This window comes from Stegostoma tigrinum, chromosome 46 (assembly GCF_030684315.1).
Source record: "Stegostoma tigrinum isolate sSteTig4 chromosome 46, sSteTig4.hap1, whole genome shotgun sequence".
NCBI classification, from domain to species: domain Eukaryota; kingdom Metazoa; phylum Chordata; class Chondrichthyes; order Orectolobiformes; family Stegostomatidae; genus Stegostoma; species Stegostoma tigrinum.
The window spans coordinates 4,720,879-4,736,399 of NC_081399.1; the positions used below are offsets into that span (position 1 = coordinate 4,720,879).

Genomic DNA, 15,521 nt, shown 5'->3' on the forward strand with positions numbered 1-15,521 from the left:
GAACACAGCAGGCCAAGCAGCATCTCAGGAGCACAAAAGCTGACATTTCGGGCCTAGACCCTTCATCAGAGAGGGGGATGGGGAGAGGGAGCTGGAATAAATAGGGAGAGAGGGGGAGGCAGAATCCTCTCCCCATCCCCCTCTCTGAAGAAGGGTCTAGGCCCGAAACGTCAGCTTTTGTGCTCCTGAGATGCTGCTTGGCCTGCTGTGTTCATCCAGCCTCACATTTTATTAACATTTTGGTGAATCTCCCCATCCAGGAGAATCCCAACCTTCCCATAGCATGGGGACCAGAACAGCACACAGTACTCCAGCTGGGGCCACACTAAAGTCCTGTACAACTCCAACATTACCTCCCCGCTCTTAGAATCTGTACATCGACTGAAGATGTGTCCAGTATGCCTTCTTAATGCAGGAGGAAAAGAGGGACAGAATCACAATCATTTCAGGGGGAATTGCAACATAGTGTTGTTACAACAGGAGATTGTTTAAGTGCCCAGCAGCCCCCAGCAGAGGGGGAATCATGCTGTGACTGTTTGCGTGTACGGATGTGTGAGAGTGAGTGAGAGGGTGAGTGTGCGTGTCTATCTGTCTGTGTGCAATGTTTACAATCGCCAGTAGAGGGGGCATCATGCTGTGAATGTGTTTGTGCAGGTGTGTGTGCGCGCGAATGTGAGAGAGAGGGTGCGACTGTGCGTGTGTGTCTCTCTCTGTCTGTGTGTAATGTTTACAATTGCCAGCAGAGGGGGCATCCGCACGTGTGTGTGTGTGTGTGTGTGTGTAATAAGTTTACACTTGCCAGCAGAGGGGGATGAAGCTGTGACTGTCTGAGTGCAACAGAGTGATATTCGAAGAGCCCAGCAGAGTGAGATTACTGTTGTTGAATGGTGCGTGCATTCATCTCTAACACAACTTGTGTCAAGCAGCTACTTCCCAGCACTGACAAATTATCGATGAAAAAGTCAGGCAGCCTTGAAATATTCCTATGAATATTGTTTAATAACCTTATGTTCAATTCCATCCACACTTCTGTCCAATTTTGAAATAAACGTTCATTGATGTAGAATTGGAAATAAAGTGTTCAACCGTATAATAGATTATCATCATTGACATAGATCTCCAGCCAATTCGGCTTGTTGACTTAAAAACAAGAACTCTGGAAAGTGTAAATCAGGAACAAAAACAGAAGTTGCTGGATAACAAAGTGTGGAGCAGCTCCACACTTTGTTATCTCAGATTCTCCAGCATCTGCAGAACCCATTATCTCAGTTGCTGGAAAAGCTCAACAGGTCTGGCAGCATCTTTGAAGAAAATGTCAGAGTTAACTTTTCGGGTCCCAGTTCTGAGGAAGGGTCGCCTGACCTGAAACATTGACCCCAATCTCTTTTCTTCACAGATGCTGTCAGACCTGTGAGCTTTTCTAGTTGCTTCTGCTTCTGTTGGTGACTTTTCTTGTTCATTTTAGTTTCATTAAATTTGTGCAAAAATGTGTTCATTTGTCTTTCTTCTGTCTGTCTCTCTTGCTCTTCCCAGTTTTGACTTTTTTCTTTCTCTCTCTTGTCTCTTCTCTGTCACTCTGTTTTCCTTTCTTTCTGAAACCTCAGCCCAGACTTCTGCCGCTGTTTCAGATTTCCAATTACTGATCAAACTTCAGGTCACTGAAGCTGTTAGCTCTTTGTGTAGACTGGGTGATTGGTTACTTCCAGGTGAACACTTGGGACATTTTACTGTGTTAAGGGCACGATGTGATTGCAAACTGTACTTGTTGAGTGAGTGGTGGTTTTAAGTGGTACCTGAGAGCTTGTGGGGTACTGGTAATGTCCCTCCCTCGGAGCCAGGAGGTCGGGGTTCAAGTCCCACCAGCTCCAGAGGTGTATAGTAACATCTCTGCACAGGTTAATTAGAAAATAAGTGTACAAGAGGAATTGGAGGGCAATGTAAACGGTGAAATGATCTTTGGCAGTGGGAGGGAGTATTGTCCTCCTGTTGGACACCGTCTCTCCTGTTCAAAAGAAACTTTAAGCAGATAGCAGAAGGAAGACTGACATGAGTAAAGGCGTGGTCAAAACTAAGTTTATTATAGACCTGCTTCTGGAAACATACAACTCCAATGTAAGGAACATAACAAAATTAACAGCAAAATCAATTCAGTGGTCAATAGGTGAGACGGTGTCAGCTTCTGCGTGGGCATGTTCGAGGAAGGTCAACAGATTTTGCACGGCAGGGCAACGTTGAATGGTTTGAAGGTCCTGAAGGAGTGCGTCATGATTTCCGATGGCCATCAGCTTCTCCTGGGGGCAGACAACAGACAGGCAGTCATGGAGATAGCACAGAGCACCCCCGACATGGGGAAAGACCCTGCCCCAGTGTATCACAGTGAGGTGTGTGCACATGTTTGTGTGCACGTGTAAGTACGCTTGTGTGAGAGTGTCCATGTGTAAGTGTGTGTTGCACGTGTGTGCGTGCACGCGTGCATGCAGGTATGTCAGTGCCCAAGTGTAATCAGCTTGAGCAGCCTTCAATTGGGAATGAGCTCCTACCAGAAGTGGAAGAACATTCCTGACTGTGACCCCTGCTATCTTAAACATTCACTCCTGACGCACAGTGTGTACCATCATCCAAACCTCGTTGGACAGACCTTCCAAATCTCCACCACCTCAAAGGACAAGGGCAGCAGATACATAGGAATGTCACCCAGGCTCCCCTCCAAGCCACTCCACCAGTCTGGGTTTTTTTACCTCATTCATGGGATAAATAATAAATATTAATCAATCAATCAATCACAGGCCAACATTTATTGCCCTGTCCCTGGTTGTCCTTGAGGTGAAAGTAAACTGCCTTCTTGAACTGTTGCAGTGTAACCCACAATGTCCCTTAGGGAAGGAAATCTGGAATTCTGACCCAGGAACACTGAATGAACAGCAATCTATTTCCACGTTTAGATGGTGTGCATCTTGGGGGGGGGGGGGGGGGGGGGGGCGCGGCGCGGGCGGGGGGGTGCAGTGGGAACTTGCAAGGGGTGGTGTTCCCAGTTATCTGCTGCCCTTGTCCTTCTAGATGGAAGTGGTCGTGGGTCTGGAAGATGCTGTCTGAGGATCTTTGGCAAATCTCTGTAGTGCACCTTGTAGATAGTACACACTGCTGCAACTGAGCATCGGTGGGTGGAGGGAGTGGGATGTTTGTGGATGTGGTGCCAATCAAGCGGGGGGGTGCTGCTTTATCCTGGATGGTGTCGAGCTTCTTGAGTGTTGTTGGGGCTGCATTCATCCGGGGAAGTGGGGAGTATCCCATCACCCTCCTGACTTGCGCCTTGTCAATGGTGGACAGGCTTTGAGGAGTCCAAAGGTGAGTTATACTGAAATTCCTTGCTCCTGACCTGCTGCTGTAGCCACACATTATCCTGACAACTACATCACTGTCACTGGGTCAAAATCCAGAACTTTCCTTCCAGCACTGTAGGTGTGGCTGCAGCCATTCAAGAGGAATTGACCTTCTCAAGGTCAATTCGAGATGGGCGAAACTGATCATACCAACAGCACTCACATCCCAAAAAGAAGAAAAGTGGCATTTGGACAGAGATGACCTGGAATACACTAAATGTGTGGCCTCTGGTGTGCAACTTAAATTGGTAGCACTGCCACTCTATCAGGGGAAAGTGGAGATACTGGACAAGCTACACTGGTCTTCTTTAGAGCAGAGGTAATCTGGAAGAGTTGGTCCAGAATGGTCCTAGTGATAAGAGAACAGCAGTCAATTGGACAGACTGGAGAAAATGGAATTATTCTACTTCAGGTAAAGAAGCAGAGGCAACATGAAGGAAGATATATTTTTCCCCTTTGTGTTGTTCTGATCTGGAAAGGTTGCCTGTAGAAGGCAGTGGATTCAATTGTGACAGCCAGTTCTACACATCTATATTTATGGATGAAGTAAAAGCCTGGAAGATTTTGAACAATTAAACAGGGCATTGGCGAGGAATTAAATCAACAGGTAACATGGGTTGTAAGCCACCTGGTGATCACACAAAGTTTTTGGAAAAACAGACAAGGAAAGTTTTTAGGGAGACAAGGAATGGGTTTTATTGCCCTTAACTGCTGGAACACCTGAAATAGGCTATGAGGTCCTGCACTAATATTTGCCCAGTAACCCTTTCAGGGATTGATTTTTGTTTAAAACACCTAGGGAGTCAGAAGGAAGAAAGACCTCCAAAACTGGAAGTCTCTTTATCCTGTTTTCTGGCTGAATTAATTGGCAACCTGAAAACATTTCCAAATCGCGGTGTTTTGACAACCTTGTGATCCTTGAAAAAGATGATCTGTGATCACTTTCCAAAGACTTGGATCTATACCGATTTCTATTTAAGAAGAAATTTGGAAGATCTCCCACTAGTTGACAGCTCTTAGCAATTCGATGCCATCAACAAGAATCTTAGTGCTCCCCGGCCTGGCCAAGCTGGCTATAAACAGGTACAGGCAGCAGGTTGTGGAGGGGTCGGTCATCTTTGTCGACTGCCTACACTTCTTCTGTGGTTACCTTCGAGCCTGGGTGCGCTTTAGTGAGGCAGCACACAGTGAACATCAGTGCTCTCACTGCCTTTAGGGAGAAGTGGGCCTGGAGGGGATACACTGCTTTATTTCCCCCTCCAACCCCATTATAATTTACTCCTCTTCTTCACTTCCTAGCCTATGCCCATCACCTTCTTTTTGATGTCAGCATTGCCCTCAACAGGTTTTGCTTGTTAATATGCAACTGGCCACATGTGTCTTTTCCTGGTGGCAGAATCAAGTAAGTATCATAAATTCATAACTGTGGTTTTTTCTGTCTCACTAAATATAAAAATATATTTAAAATGAAATAAAAAGAACAAAAGAAACAAAAAGAAAAAGAAAACAAAAACAAAACAGTGGACTATGTGAATTCATCGAAATCTATCTTTGTTTTCATACCATTTGCCAATAAGGCTGCTATCTTTCTTCTGTCCATTTTAAATGTAATTTCTGCAGAGTCTTTGTCGCTTGCATTGTGTGGATGTGTTTGTGTTAAGACTAAAAGGAAGCACAGTTCTAACTCTGGATTATATTTCAGACATCAATCAGCTTAACCATTTGTCTTTTTACAATGTTTTACAATAAATGGATTATTTTTGAGTTAATTAAAGAAACTTGGTGGAAGCCCTTTTCTTAATTCTGGATCACATCATAAAAGGGAAACAATTGGCCATCTTGAGGATGAAATCAAAACATTTGGACAAACAATGCAACTCAAAGTATGGTGACCAAGGAATAGTTTAAGGACAAATGGGGTAAACCTTTCAGGGCTGAGATGAGGAGGAATGTCCTCACCCAGAGGGTTCTGATCCTTTGGAATTCTCTGTCACAGAAAGTGGCAAAGGCTAAAACATTGTGTGTTTTCAAGGAGGTAGAGAGGGGTCTTGCAGCTAAAAGGATCAGGGGTTACAGGAGGGAGAGATTAGAGTTTTGAGTGCAATGATCAGCCATGATCTTATTGAATGACATTGCAGACTCAAGGAGTTAAATGGCCTACTCTTGCTCCTATCACAATAAAAAGAGAATCCAGTCTCCCCAGCTTACCTCAGTGCACCATCCAAAGGGAGAGTCTGGACATCTAGTCTCTCTGGACTGTCACTACTTAGAAGCCAAGAATTCTATCCCTTTTAAGTGAAAAGTAGAGCACCTCACATCTGCCTGCATTGATATCCATTCATTTGAGCCATTAATTGCTTATGGCTCTGTTCGCAGCTGCTCCAATCTGCTTATCCCCCTACATGTTATTTTCCCATTCTCAGCACTGGTTCCAGCCACTTGCATCCCTTGGTGCCTTTTGGCCGCACTGCAGGCACTTACCTGAAGAGTGGTCTGCTGGAAACTGGCTTCAGGGAGCTCTGGGAGGTTTAGAACCCCAACACCAACATTCTGGGGAGAGAGGGAAAAGGTGTCAGTGTCCTGCCTCGAGGAGAGAAGTGGTTCATTCCAGCTGGTCTCTGGAGTAACAAAAAAAGACTGACATTGACACAGTACCGTTCCCGACCTCTGGATGACCCAAACTGACTTGCAATCAGTCAGCTTGTAATGCAGGAAATACAAAAGTCAATCTGCACACAGCAAACTCTGGCACACAGAAGCGTGAAAAGGACTGGATCATCTATTTTTTTTTGTTTAAAATTAACCTGAATATTGGCCGTGACACGAGAGGCATCTCCCAACACTTCTTCAGAATACAAACAGCGGGATCACCCCTGTCCTTCCAACAAGAACATAGAAGGTATGGTTAGCAAGTTTGCAGGCAACACTAAAATTGGAGTTGTAGTGGACAGTGAAAAAAGGTTACCTCAGAGTACAAGGGGACCTTGATCAGACGGGCCAATGGGCTGAGGAGTGGCAGATGGAGTTTAACTTAGATAAATGTGAGGTCTTACATTTTTGAAAGGCAAATCAGGGCAGGATGTATACACTTAATGGTAAGGTCCTGGGGAGAAGTGCCAAACAAAGAGACCTTGGGGTGCAGGTTGATAGTTCCTTGAAAGTGGTGTCCCAAGTAGACAGGATAATAAAGAAGGCATTTGGTACGCTTGCCTTTTTTTGGTTAGTGCACTGAGTATACGAGTTGGGAGGTCCTGTTGAGGACACTGGTTAGGCCACTTTTGGAATACCGTGTGCTATTCTGGTCTCCCTGCTATAGGAAGGATGTTGTGAGGCTAGAAAGAGTTCAGAAAAGATTGAGAAGGATGTTGCCAGGGTTGGAGGGTTTGAGCTGCAGGGACAGGGTGAATAGGCTGGGAGACCACGAGGCTGTGCACAGTTCTCTGGAGTGTGAGTTCAGGTTTTCAGCCATGAGGAATGGTTCAGTAGTTGGGACCTGTATTTGTTGGAGTTCAGGAGAATGAGAGGTGACCTTCCTGAAAGAGAACATTTGAAAGAGCTTGATAGTGCTTCCCAACAATGGGGAGTCTAGAACTGGGCGAAACTTCAGAATAAGGAGTCTTAAGTTTAAAACAGAGATGCGGAGGAATTTCTTCTCTCAGAGGGCCATAAACCTGGGGACACCTTTTCCACAGGCAGTAGTAGGGATTGGAACTCTGAATATATCCAGGACTGAGTTAGATTTTTGATTAACTGCAGTCCCAAGGGGTTTTTCTTGGTGATAAACGAAAGTGATGTGGAGGGAGGTGACAATCAGATCAGAATGGCAGAGTGGGCTTTGGACGCTGCTCCTGTTCTTTTGTTACATTTGTATACCATTGTTTAATGAACCTCCAGCAAACTGAAAAATGCCTGAATGCTTTGCAGTGAGTCACACTTGAAACCTTTCAATCACTTCTCAGACTGTGGGGAGAATGGAGAAACTGGGATAATTCTCCCATGAGCAGAGAAGCCAATAAGGCGATTTAATCGAGATATTTAAAGTCATGAAAAATGATGAGAGCATAACTGGCCAGGCAGCATTTATTGCCCACCCCTAATTGCCCAGAGGACAGTTAAAAGTCAATCACATTGCTGTGGGTCTGGAGTCACATGTAGACCAGGTAAGGATGGCAGTTTCCTTCCCTAAAGGGCATTAATGAACTAGATGGGCTTTTTCCAACAATCAAAAATGGATTAACAGTCATCATTAGATTCTTAATCCCAAGTATTTATTGAATTCAAATTCCACCATCTGCAGTGGCAGGTTTCAAACCCAGGTCCCCAGAATGTTATCTCAGTCTCTGTCCAGCGATAATACCATGAGGCCATCGTCTCCCCTATACAAGGAAGGAAAAACAGGTTGCAGTGGCAGGAGGATCAGGAATTACAGAACACAGGTTTATCATGCAACAAAGAACTTTGGATACTGGAGACCAGACCTACTAAGTCTCGACAGATCAACGGTAACTGGCACAAGAACCCAAGGAGACACACAAGGAAGAGATCATGATAAGTTAAAATGAAGTAAGTACAAGGTTCAGCGAAAGTTATCAACAGGGATTTGAAACAAACGGTGTCTGGGGGCTAGTGCCGGAGAACCAGAGAGAATGGCCAATGTTACATTCTGGCTTGAAAACAGTTGTAAAAAAGTTGGCTCAGCAATTATAGAGCAGTCAGCTTAACATTGGTGATTGGAATCGTCTGGAAGCAATAATTCTGAATAGGAATTGCACACCAAGATCCAGATCGTTATATGTCAGAAAATGTTAGGATTTCAATATCAACCCCTGGGGAACTCCACTATAAACTTGAAAGAACTGCAGGTGCTGTAAATCAGGAACAAAAACAGAAGTTGCTGGAAACGCTCAGCAGGTCTGACAGCATCTGGGAAGAAAAAGAGGCTGCCAGACCTGCTGAGCTTTTCCAGCAACTTCTGTCTTGACCACTATAAACCTTCCTCCAGCCTGAAAAATACCCATTAACCATTCTTCTCTGTTTCCCATCCCTCAGTCAATTTTGGATCCGTGGAAAAGTACAAGTTAATTTGGAATATTCATCATGGATTTGTTAAAGGAAAATCATCTCTAACTGACTGTCTGGAGTTTTGGAAATGGTTGTGAGAGAAGGATATTATTAAGAGGTTCAGAAAAGATTTACCAGGAATGGAAGGTTTGAATTATAAGGAGCGGCTGGATAAGCTGGGACTTATTTCACTGGAGCGTAGGAGGTTGAGGGGTAACCTTAGAGAGGTTTAAAAGATCGTGAGGGGCATTGACAACATGAATCACAAAGGCATTTTCCCTAGGGTGGAAGAGTTCAAAACTTGGGGGAGGTTATGTTTAAGGTGAGAGGAAAAAGATTTAAAAAGGACATGAGGGACAACCTTTTTACACAGAGTGGTTAGTACGTGGAATGAACTTCCATTTGCAGACACAGTTACAACATTTAAGAGATATATGAATAAGTACATGAATAGGAGGGATTGGGCCAAATGCAGGCAGGTGGGGCTAGTTTGGTTTGGGAACACGGTCAGCATAGACTGGTTGGGCTCAAGTGTGCGCTTCTGCGCTGTTTGATTCTATCACTCTGAGGTAGCAGAGAAGGTTGATGAGGGTAATGCAGTTGATGTTCTGTGCATGGATTTCCAGAGGGTATTCAATACAATACCACACTGCAGACCCGTGAGGAAAGGTTTAGGTTGAGGGATAAAAGGGATAGTAGCAAAGCGGATACAAAATTGACTGAGGGATGGGAAACAGAGAAGAAGGGTTCATGGGTATTTTTCAGGCTGGAGGAAGGTTTATAGTGGTCAAAAACAGAAGTTGCTGGAAAAGCTCAGCAGATCTGGCAGCCTCTTTTTCTTCCCAGATGCTGCCAGGCCTGCTGAGCCTTTCCAGCAACTTCTGTTTTTGTTCCTGAAAGAACTGCAGGTGCTGTAAATCAAGTTTATAGTGGAGTTCCCCAGGGGTTGATATTGAAATCCTAACATTTTCTGACATATAACGATCTGGATCTTGGTGCGCAGGGAGCAGTTTCAAAGTCTGTGATTTATACAAGACTTGGGAGCATTGTAAACTCTGAGGAGGCAATGTTGTCAACTCTTAACCATTGTCTGATCAATTAAGGATGGGCAATAAATGCTGGTCTAACCAGATCCCATGAATGAATTTTAAAAAGTGACACAGCCAGTTGGCAGAGTGGGTGGGCAATTGACAGCTGAAGTACAGTGTGGAGCAGTGTGAGGTGATCTATTTCAGAAGAACATGGACAGACAGTACAAAATAAAGGATATAATTCTAAAGGAACAAAAACAGAAGTTGCTGGGAAAACTCAGCAGGTCTGGCAGCATCTATGAAGGAAAAAATCAGAGTTAATGTTTCAGGTCTACTGACCCTTCCTCAGAAGGGTATAAGATTCTAGCATATGATGCTAAAGGGTCATGCAGCAGTCGAGGCAGCTAGGTATATCTGCATAACAGATCATTAAACGTAACAGGACAGGTAAAGAGAACTCTTACTAAACCCCAATTGAAGGGGTATCCATCATTACCTCTTTGGCCCACCAGTGATGAATATCAGAGCCGTGTGAGTGTCAGTGAAAGTCAGGCAGAGAACACAGAACAGTACAGCACAGGAACGGACCCTTCAGCCTACGATGTTGTGCCGAACATGACGCCAAATTCAACTAATCCCTTCTGCCTGCGCTTGGTCCACATCCCTCCATTCCTAACATAAGAGGACTCGGGAAGAGGAAGAATAGGTTACTGGCTGTAGTCATGGAGGGAATACCACCGTCCCTGAAAATAATTCTCAGACTCCCAACCTGAAAGCTTGCTGTCTATGGATATGCAGCAAGAACAGGGTCAGGGTTAATACTGTACCACAGCTTTGCTTGTGATACACAGAGTGACAGGTGAACATCTTAAAATGAGGCAATGTCCCCTTACAAATTTTTAACCAATAGGAAGAGACAATCAAGCTGCGGAGAACGTTGTACAATGCACGGAGCATGTGTGGCCAGAGCAGCGGAGACACCCACCTGGAATTCATTGTTTTCAGTCTCGTCCAGAAATGTTCTGAGACTACTGATCTCATTCTGCAGCTTGTCCACTTCTTCACCATTCCGTTCCAGTGTCGCGAGGATCTTATCCAACTCGTCCTGCAGCACAAGAAGAGGCAAAGTCATTCAGCTGACACTGAGTCGGGGTTGGGCCAGAAATGTCTTAAGCTTTAGTGTATCCCTCAGCACAGAGTCCTGGACCCAGTGCCAGTCTGCAAAACTCAGTCAAGGTCAATTCCTTGCTCTGGAAGAACAACAATTTTCGGGCTGACCAAAAAATGACTTTCACCAAGATGAGGCTCCTTCAGGCACAGTCAAATGTTTGTCTCAGTGTGCATCCCGTAGAACAGATAGTAGAGCACAGAGCCCAGCTTCACCAAGTCGGGGACACAGTCTCAGTATGTATGGTACATCATTTAGAACTGGGATGTGGAAAAAACAGTGATCATCCTGTGGAATTCTCTATCACAGAAAGCGATGGAGGCCGGGTCACTGAGTATATTCAAGAAAGAGACACATACATTTTTAGGTATTAAAAAGTGTCAAGGTCATGGAGAGAATATGTGAATACAGCTTGGAAAGAGAGGATCAGTTATGGTCATACTGAAATGCAGAACAGGTAGGAAGGGGACTGAATGGCCTACTCCTACTCCTAATTTCAATGCTTCAAAAGGGGAAGCGGGTTTATAGAGGCAGGCAGGCAAGTTTTCAGGGGTCTGAGGTAGTGGGTGAGTTCTCTGAACAGCCAACACAAACAGGAGGGGCCAAATGGCCTCCCTTGCCTACTGTAAGCTTCTACATGTAGTACGATGGAAATCCTTTATCCCCTACCCTTTACTGTAACATTATTGGCTGTGCAAGTTGTGTTGGAGTGAAATACCTGCAAGATTTGCAGGGAAGCTTCATCCTCTCTCAGGTGTTCTTTCTTGGATGCATAAGACCTCTGGACATTTTTTAAATCTCTCAGCTTGCTCACAGGTACTTTAATGGAAGAACATCGATCCAGAAACCTGGAAAGAACAAAGACAGGAATATTACTGGGTTAGCCTGAAAATGCCTCGAAACCTTAATATTTGGAGAGTGCCAGTCTGGGCTCAAAGCCCTGGCACTGACCAAGATCAAGATAACAAAGTGTGAAGCAGGCCAAGCTGCATCTCAGGAGCACAAAAGCTGACATTTCAGGCCTAGACCCTTCATCCACAGCCTGCTGTGTTCATCCAGCTTCGCACTTTGTTATCTTGGATTCTCCAGCATCTGCAGTTCCCATTATCACTGACCAAGATCAACTTTTGTCTCCAGGCAATTTTGAACAGTCCCTCCTTTAAAGCTGTCCTCAGGAGGTTCCCATCCTTCCACTGACCACAGGCAAACGGTACGGAGTCTTCTTCCTGAATACAGCAATTACATCTCCAACTGAAGTGTTTTGTTAAGTCAGTACAGAGAGCATTGCAAGTCAGCCCTCTGTTACAAGCCATCAGACGTTAGACCACATCTGTATTCAGTTCTAGGAGCTACACCTTAAAACACAGAATGATCTTCAGCATAGATTGACCAGAATGATATTGACAGGTGTGATGTGGGCAGGCTATTCTTCCACGTGGGAAGGTCTAAGACCAAGCAACACAGCCTCACAATCAGCAGTCACCCATTTAAGATAGAAACGAGGAGAAATTTCTTCTCTTAATGGGTTTTCAAGACAAGGACATTAAGTATATTTGAGGCTGACACATTTTTAAATCAAGGAGGGAATCAAAAGTTACGGTGAAAAGGCAGGGTGTATAGTTGAGGATTATCAGAAGCAGTCTGAACAGCCTGAATGGCCTACTTCGCCTCCCGTGTTCAGTCTCAACACTGCAGCGCCCCCTCAGCGCCGACCCTCCGACAGCGCCGCGCCCCCTCAGCGCCGACCCTCCGACAGCGCCGCGCCCCCTCAGCGCCGACCCTCCGACAGCGCCGCGCCCCCTCAGCGCCGACCCTCCGACAGCGCCGCGCCCCCTCAGCGCCGACCCTCCGACAGCGCCGCGCCCCCTCAGCGCCGATCGTCCAACAATCCTACACTCTGTCAGTACTGACCTTCCATTTTCATGGTACTTCTTTAGTACTGGTTCAGGGGTTAATGACTTAGTGGCTAACTTTAGTTTAACACTGAGAACAAACTGCTGGGTATTTCTGACAGACACCCATCAGTTGCTACCAAATAGCTCTGTATCCTGGTTCTCTCTCAATACCTCTATGCGGGTTTTGAAATCTTAAAACGCTCAAACGCCTGCTGAATGCACCTGTGGATTTTGCAATTTGGTCAAATCAGTTTGCAAACCTCACTTGCCTCTACACGGCACAAATAAGATTCACAGCCCCACACAATTACCTGTGTCTTAACTGGCTCAGGTGTTCCTGACTGGCCTCCATCTTGGAACCCTTCTGTGGCAAAGCATTGCTGTAGGGAGTCAAAACGCATGTTTTTAAAATTGGCTCCTAAATCAAACCAGAAGAACCTGTGGATGCTGTAAATCAGAAACAAAAATAGAAATTGCTTGAAAAAACTCAGCAGATCTGGCACCATCTGTGGAGAGAAACCAGGTAACGTTTCAGATCGGGTGACACTCAGAACTCAGCACCTGAAATTGTTAACTCTTGATTTCTGGCCATAGATGCTGCCAGACCTGTTGAGCTTTTCCAGCAATCTCTATTTATGTTTTAAAATCGGCTGCTGGATGGCACAAACTGAGCAAAACAGAGACATGGAAGATACAATAGTTGGAACAGGGATATGATGAGGGAGATGAGCAGGGTGACACACAGACAACACACGAAGTCCCTAAGCACCACTGAACCCAGTGTCAGAGGCTGTTACTCATGTGGCGACTTGTTATTCCTGCAAGGCTCAAGGATGGATGGCTAAGAGGTGTGGAGGAGCACACGAGTAGAGTGATTATCCCTTCACCTTTACTTCAGAACTACAGCTGTTTTAGTAGCAGAGGCCTCTGACAAAAGTCAGTGAGGGTAAGGACACTGGATGCACTCTCTGAATAAAATAAACAAGATGCCAACACAAGGAGTTTCACCTTGCGTAGGTGGGGCACCAAAGAAGTCTGATCATAGAACCACGATTCTCAACTGTCAAACACCAATAAGTAGAAAACAGCTAGTTCATCAACATTGAAAAACTTTAGTAGGATGGTATTATTGGAGAGGTTTTGTACTCAAAAGATGAGGAGTGTTGCAAAGGATACAGTAAAGAAACAGGCCTACTGGTCTGATTATGGTCTAGAGTTTGTGCCCAACATGAGCCTCCTCCAACCTCCCTCTATCTCACCCAATTAACATCTCCCTCTATTCCTCATCTGTTTACCCAGTTTCCCTTTAGAAAGCATGTCAGCCACTCCCTGTGGGAGCAAGTTCCACATCCTCACTATTGTCAGGATAGTTCCTGAATTCCACAATGGATGAATTTGTGACTCTCTTGTACTTATGGTGTGTAGTGGGAACATCTTTTCTACATCTACTCTATCAAAATCTTTCTTTACTTCAAAGACAGTAATTAGATGATCCTTCAGGCTTCCCTTTTCGGTATTTGTTTGGTGTAATCTTTTAATTCTGGCATCACAGCTGTACTGCTTTGTATATCTGTATAGCACATTCTCAGTATTTCTTTGGCCTTTTCAACAATATGGAGATCTGCTGACTACAAATCCTAATAACCTTGCTGCTTTTCAATTCTGTTCTGCTAGAAATAAAAATATTATTTGCTGTTTATACAGCCGTTTCTCTTTCTTTCCTTTATCCTTGTTATGGGATGTAGGTGTCACTGAGCATTTGTTGCCCAATCCTAACTGAGTGGCTTGCTTGGCGATTTCTGAGAATAGTTAACTATATTGGTCTGGAGTTACATCAGGCCAGCGTGGATAAGGATGACAGATTTCCTTTCCTAAAGAGCATTAGTGAGCCAGATGGATTTTTACAACAATCGATGAAAGTTTCAGGGATACCATGACTAAGGCTACTTTCAATTCCGGCCTTATTCATTGTATTTAAAGTCCAACAATTGCTGTGGACACTTAAACCTTTGTCCCCAAAGCACTAGCCTGGGGCCTCTGTGTTATTAGCCCAGTGACATTCCCACCATACCACTGTCTCTCCTATAGCTTCACTAACTTGAACAGGCTGTGGTTCTATTATATATCCCTCGTCCCTTTACACCATTGAGGCACTTGCAGTAATGCTTGTACATGAACACTTGTCATGCTTGGAATGCGGTCAGCATCAAACAACAATGTCAGAAATACAGGAAGTAGGAACTGCAGATGCTGGAGAATCTGAGATAACAAGGTGTGGAGCTGGATGAACACAGCGGGCCAAGCAGCATCAGAGGAGCAGGAAAGCTGACGTTTCGGGCCTAGGCCCTTCTACAGGTGCAAGTCGGAAGTGTGATGGAATAGTGCCCACTTGCCCTGGATGGAGGCAACTCCAACAACACGCAAGAAGCTCAACACCATCCAGGACAAAGCAAGCCCCATACTTGACTGGCACCACATCTGCAAGCATCCACCAAAAGAAATTCAGAAATTCCACAACACCACATGATAGTCCAATAGGCTTATTTGAAAACACAAGTTTTTGGATTGCAGCTCCTTCAGACACTAAAACCTGAAGAAGGGGCAAGGCTCCAAAAGCTTGCGTTTTCAAATAAACCTGTTGGGAGTATAACCTGATGTCATGTGATCTCTGACTTTGTTCACCCCAATCCAACATCGGCACCTTCTCATCAAAAGAAATTCACCAAAGCTCTTTGGACAGCACCTCCCGAACTCTCAACCACTACCATCTGGAAGGACTAGGGCAGCAGAAACACGGGAACACCATCCTTCCAAGACACTCACTATCCTGACTTGGAAATATATCACAGTTCCTTCAGTGTTACTGGGTCAAAATCCTAGAATTCCCGCCCTCACAGCATTGTGGGTGTATTTAGACCAAATGATCTGCAGCAGTTCAAGAAGGCAGCCTGCCACCATCTTCTGAAGGAGCAGCTGGGGATGGGCA

The 15,521-nt window shown here is 45.0% G+C and overlaps 1 protein-coding gene across 1 annotated transcript in view; it reads right to left on the minus strand.

The window, feature by feature from the left end:
* Window positions 1-2,051: 2,051 nt before the first annotated feature.
* The window catches only part of LOC125449576 (centromere protein Q-like), a 49,043-nt gene continuing 35,573 nt past the window's right edge, over window positions 2,052-15,521 (minus strand). Inside the window, exons 5-9 of the mRNA XM_048525398.2 lie at window positions 12,847-12,915; window positions 11,359-11,488; window positions 10,458-10,577; window positions 5,862-5,930; window positions 2,052-2,291 (exon numbers count right to left, since the gene is read on the minus strand). Of these exons, the coding sequence (XP_048381355.1) occupies window positions 2,148-2,291; window positions 5,862-5,930; window positions 10,458-10,577; window positions 11,359-11,488; window positions 12,847-12,915 (532 nt within the window). The 3' untranslated portion in view covers window positions 2,052-2,147. The remainder of the gene's footprint in view (window positions 2,292-5,861; window positions 5,931-10,457; window positions 10,578-11,358; window positions 11,489-12,846; window positions 12,916-15,521) is intronic.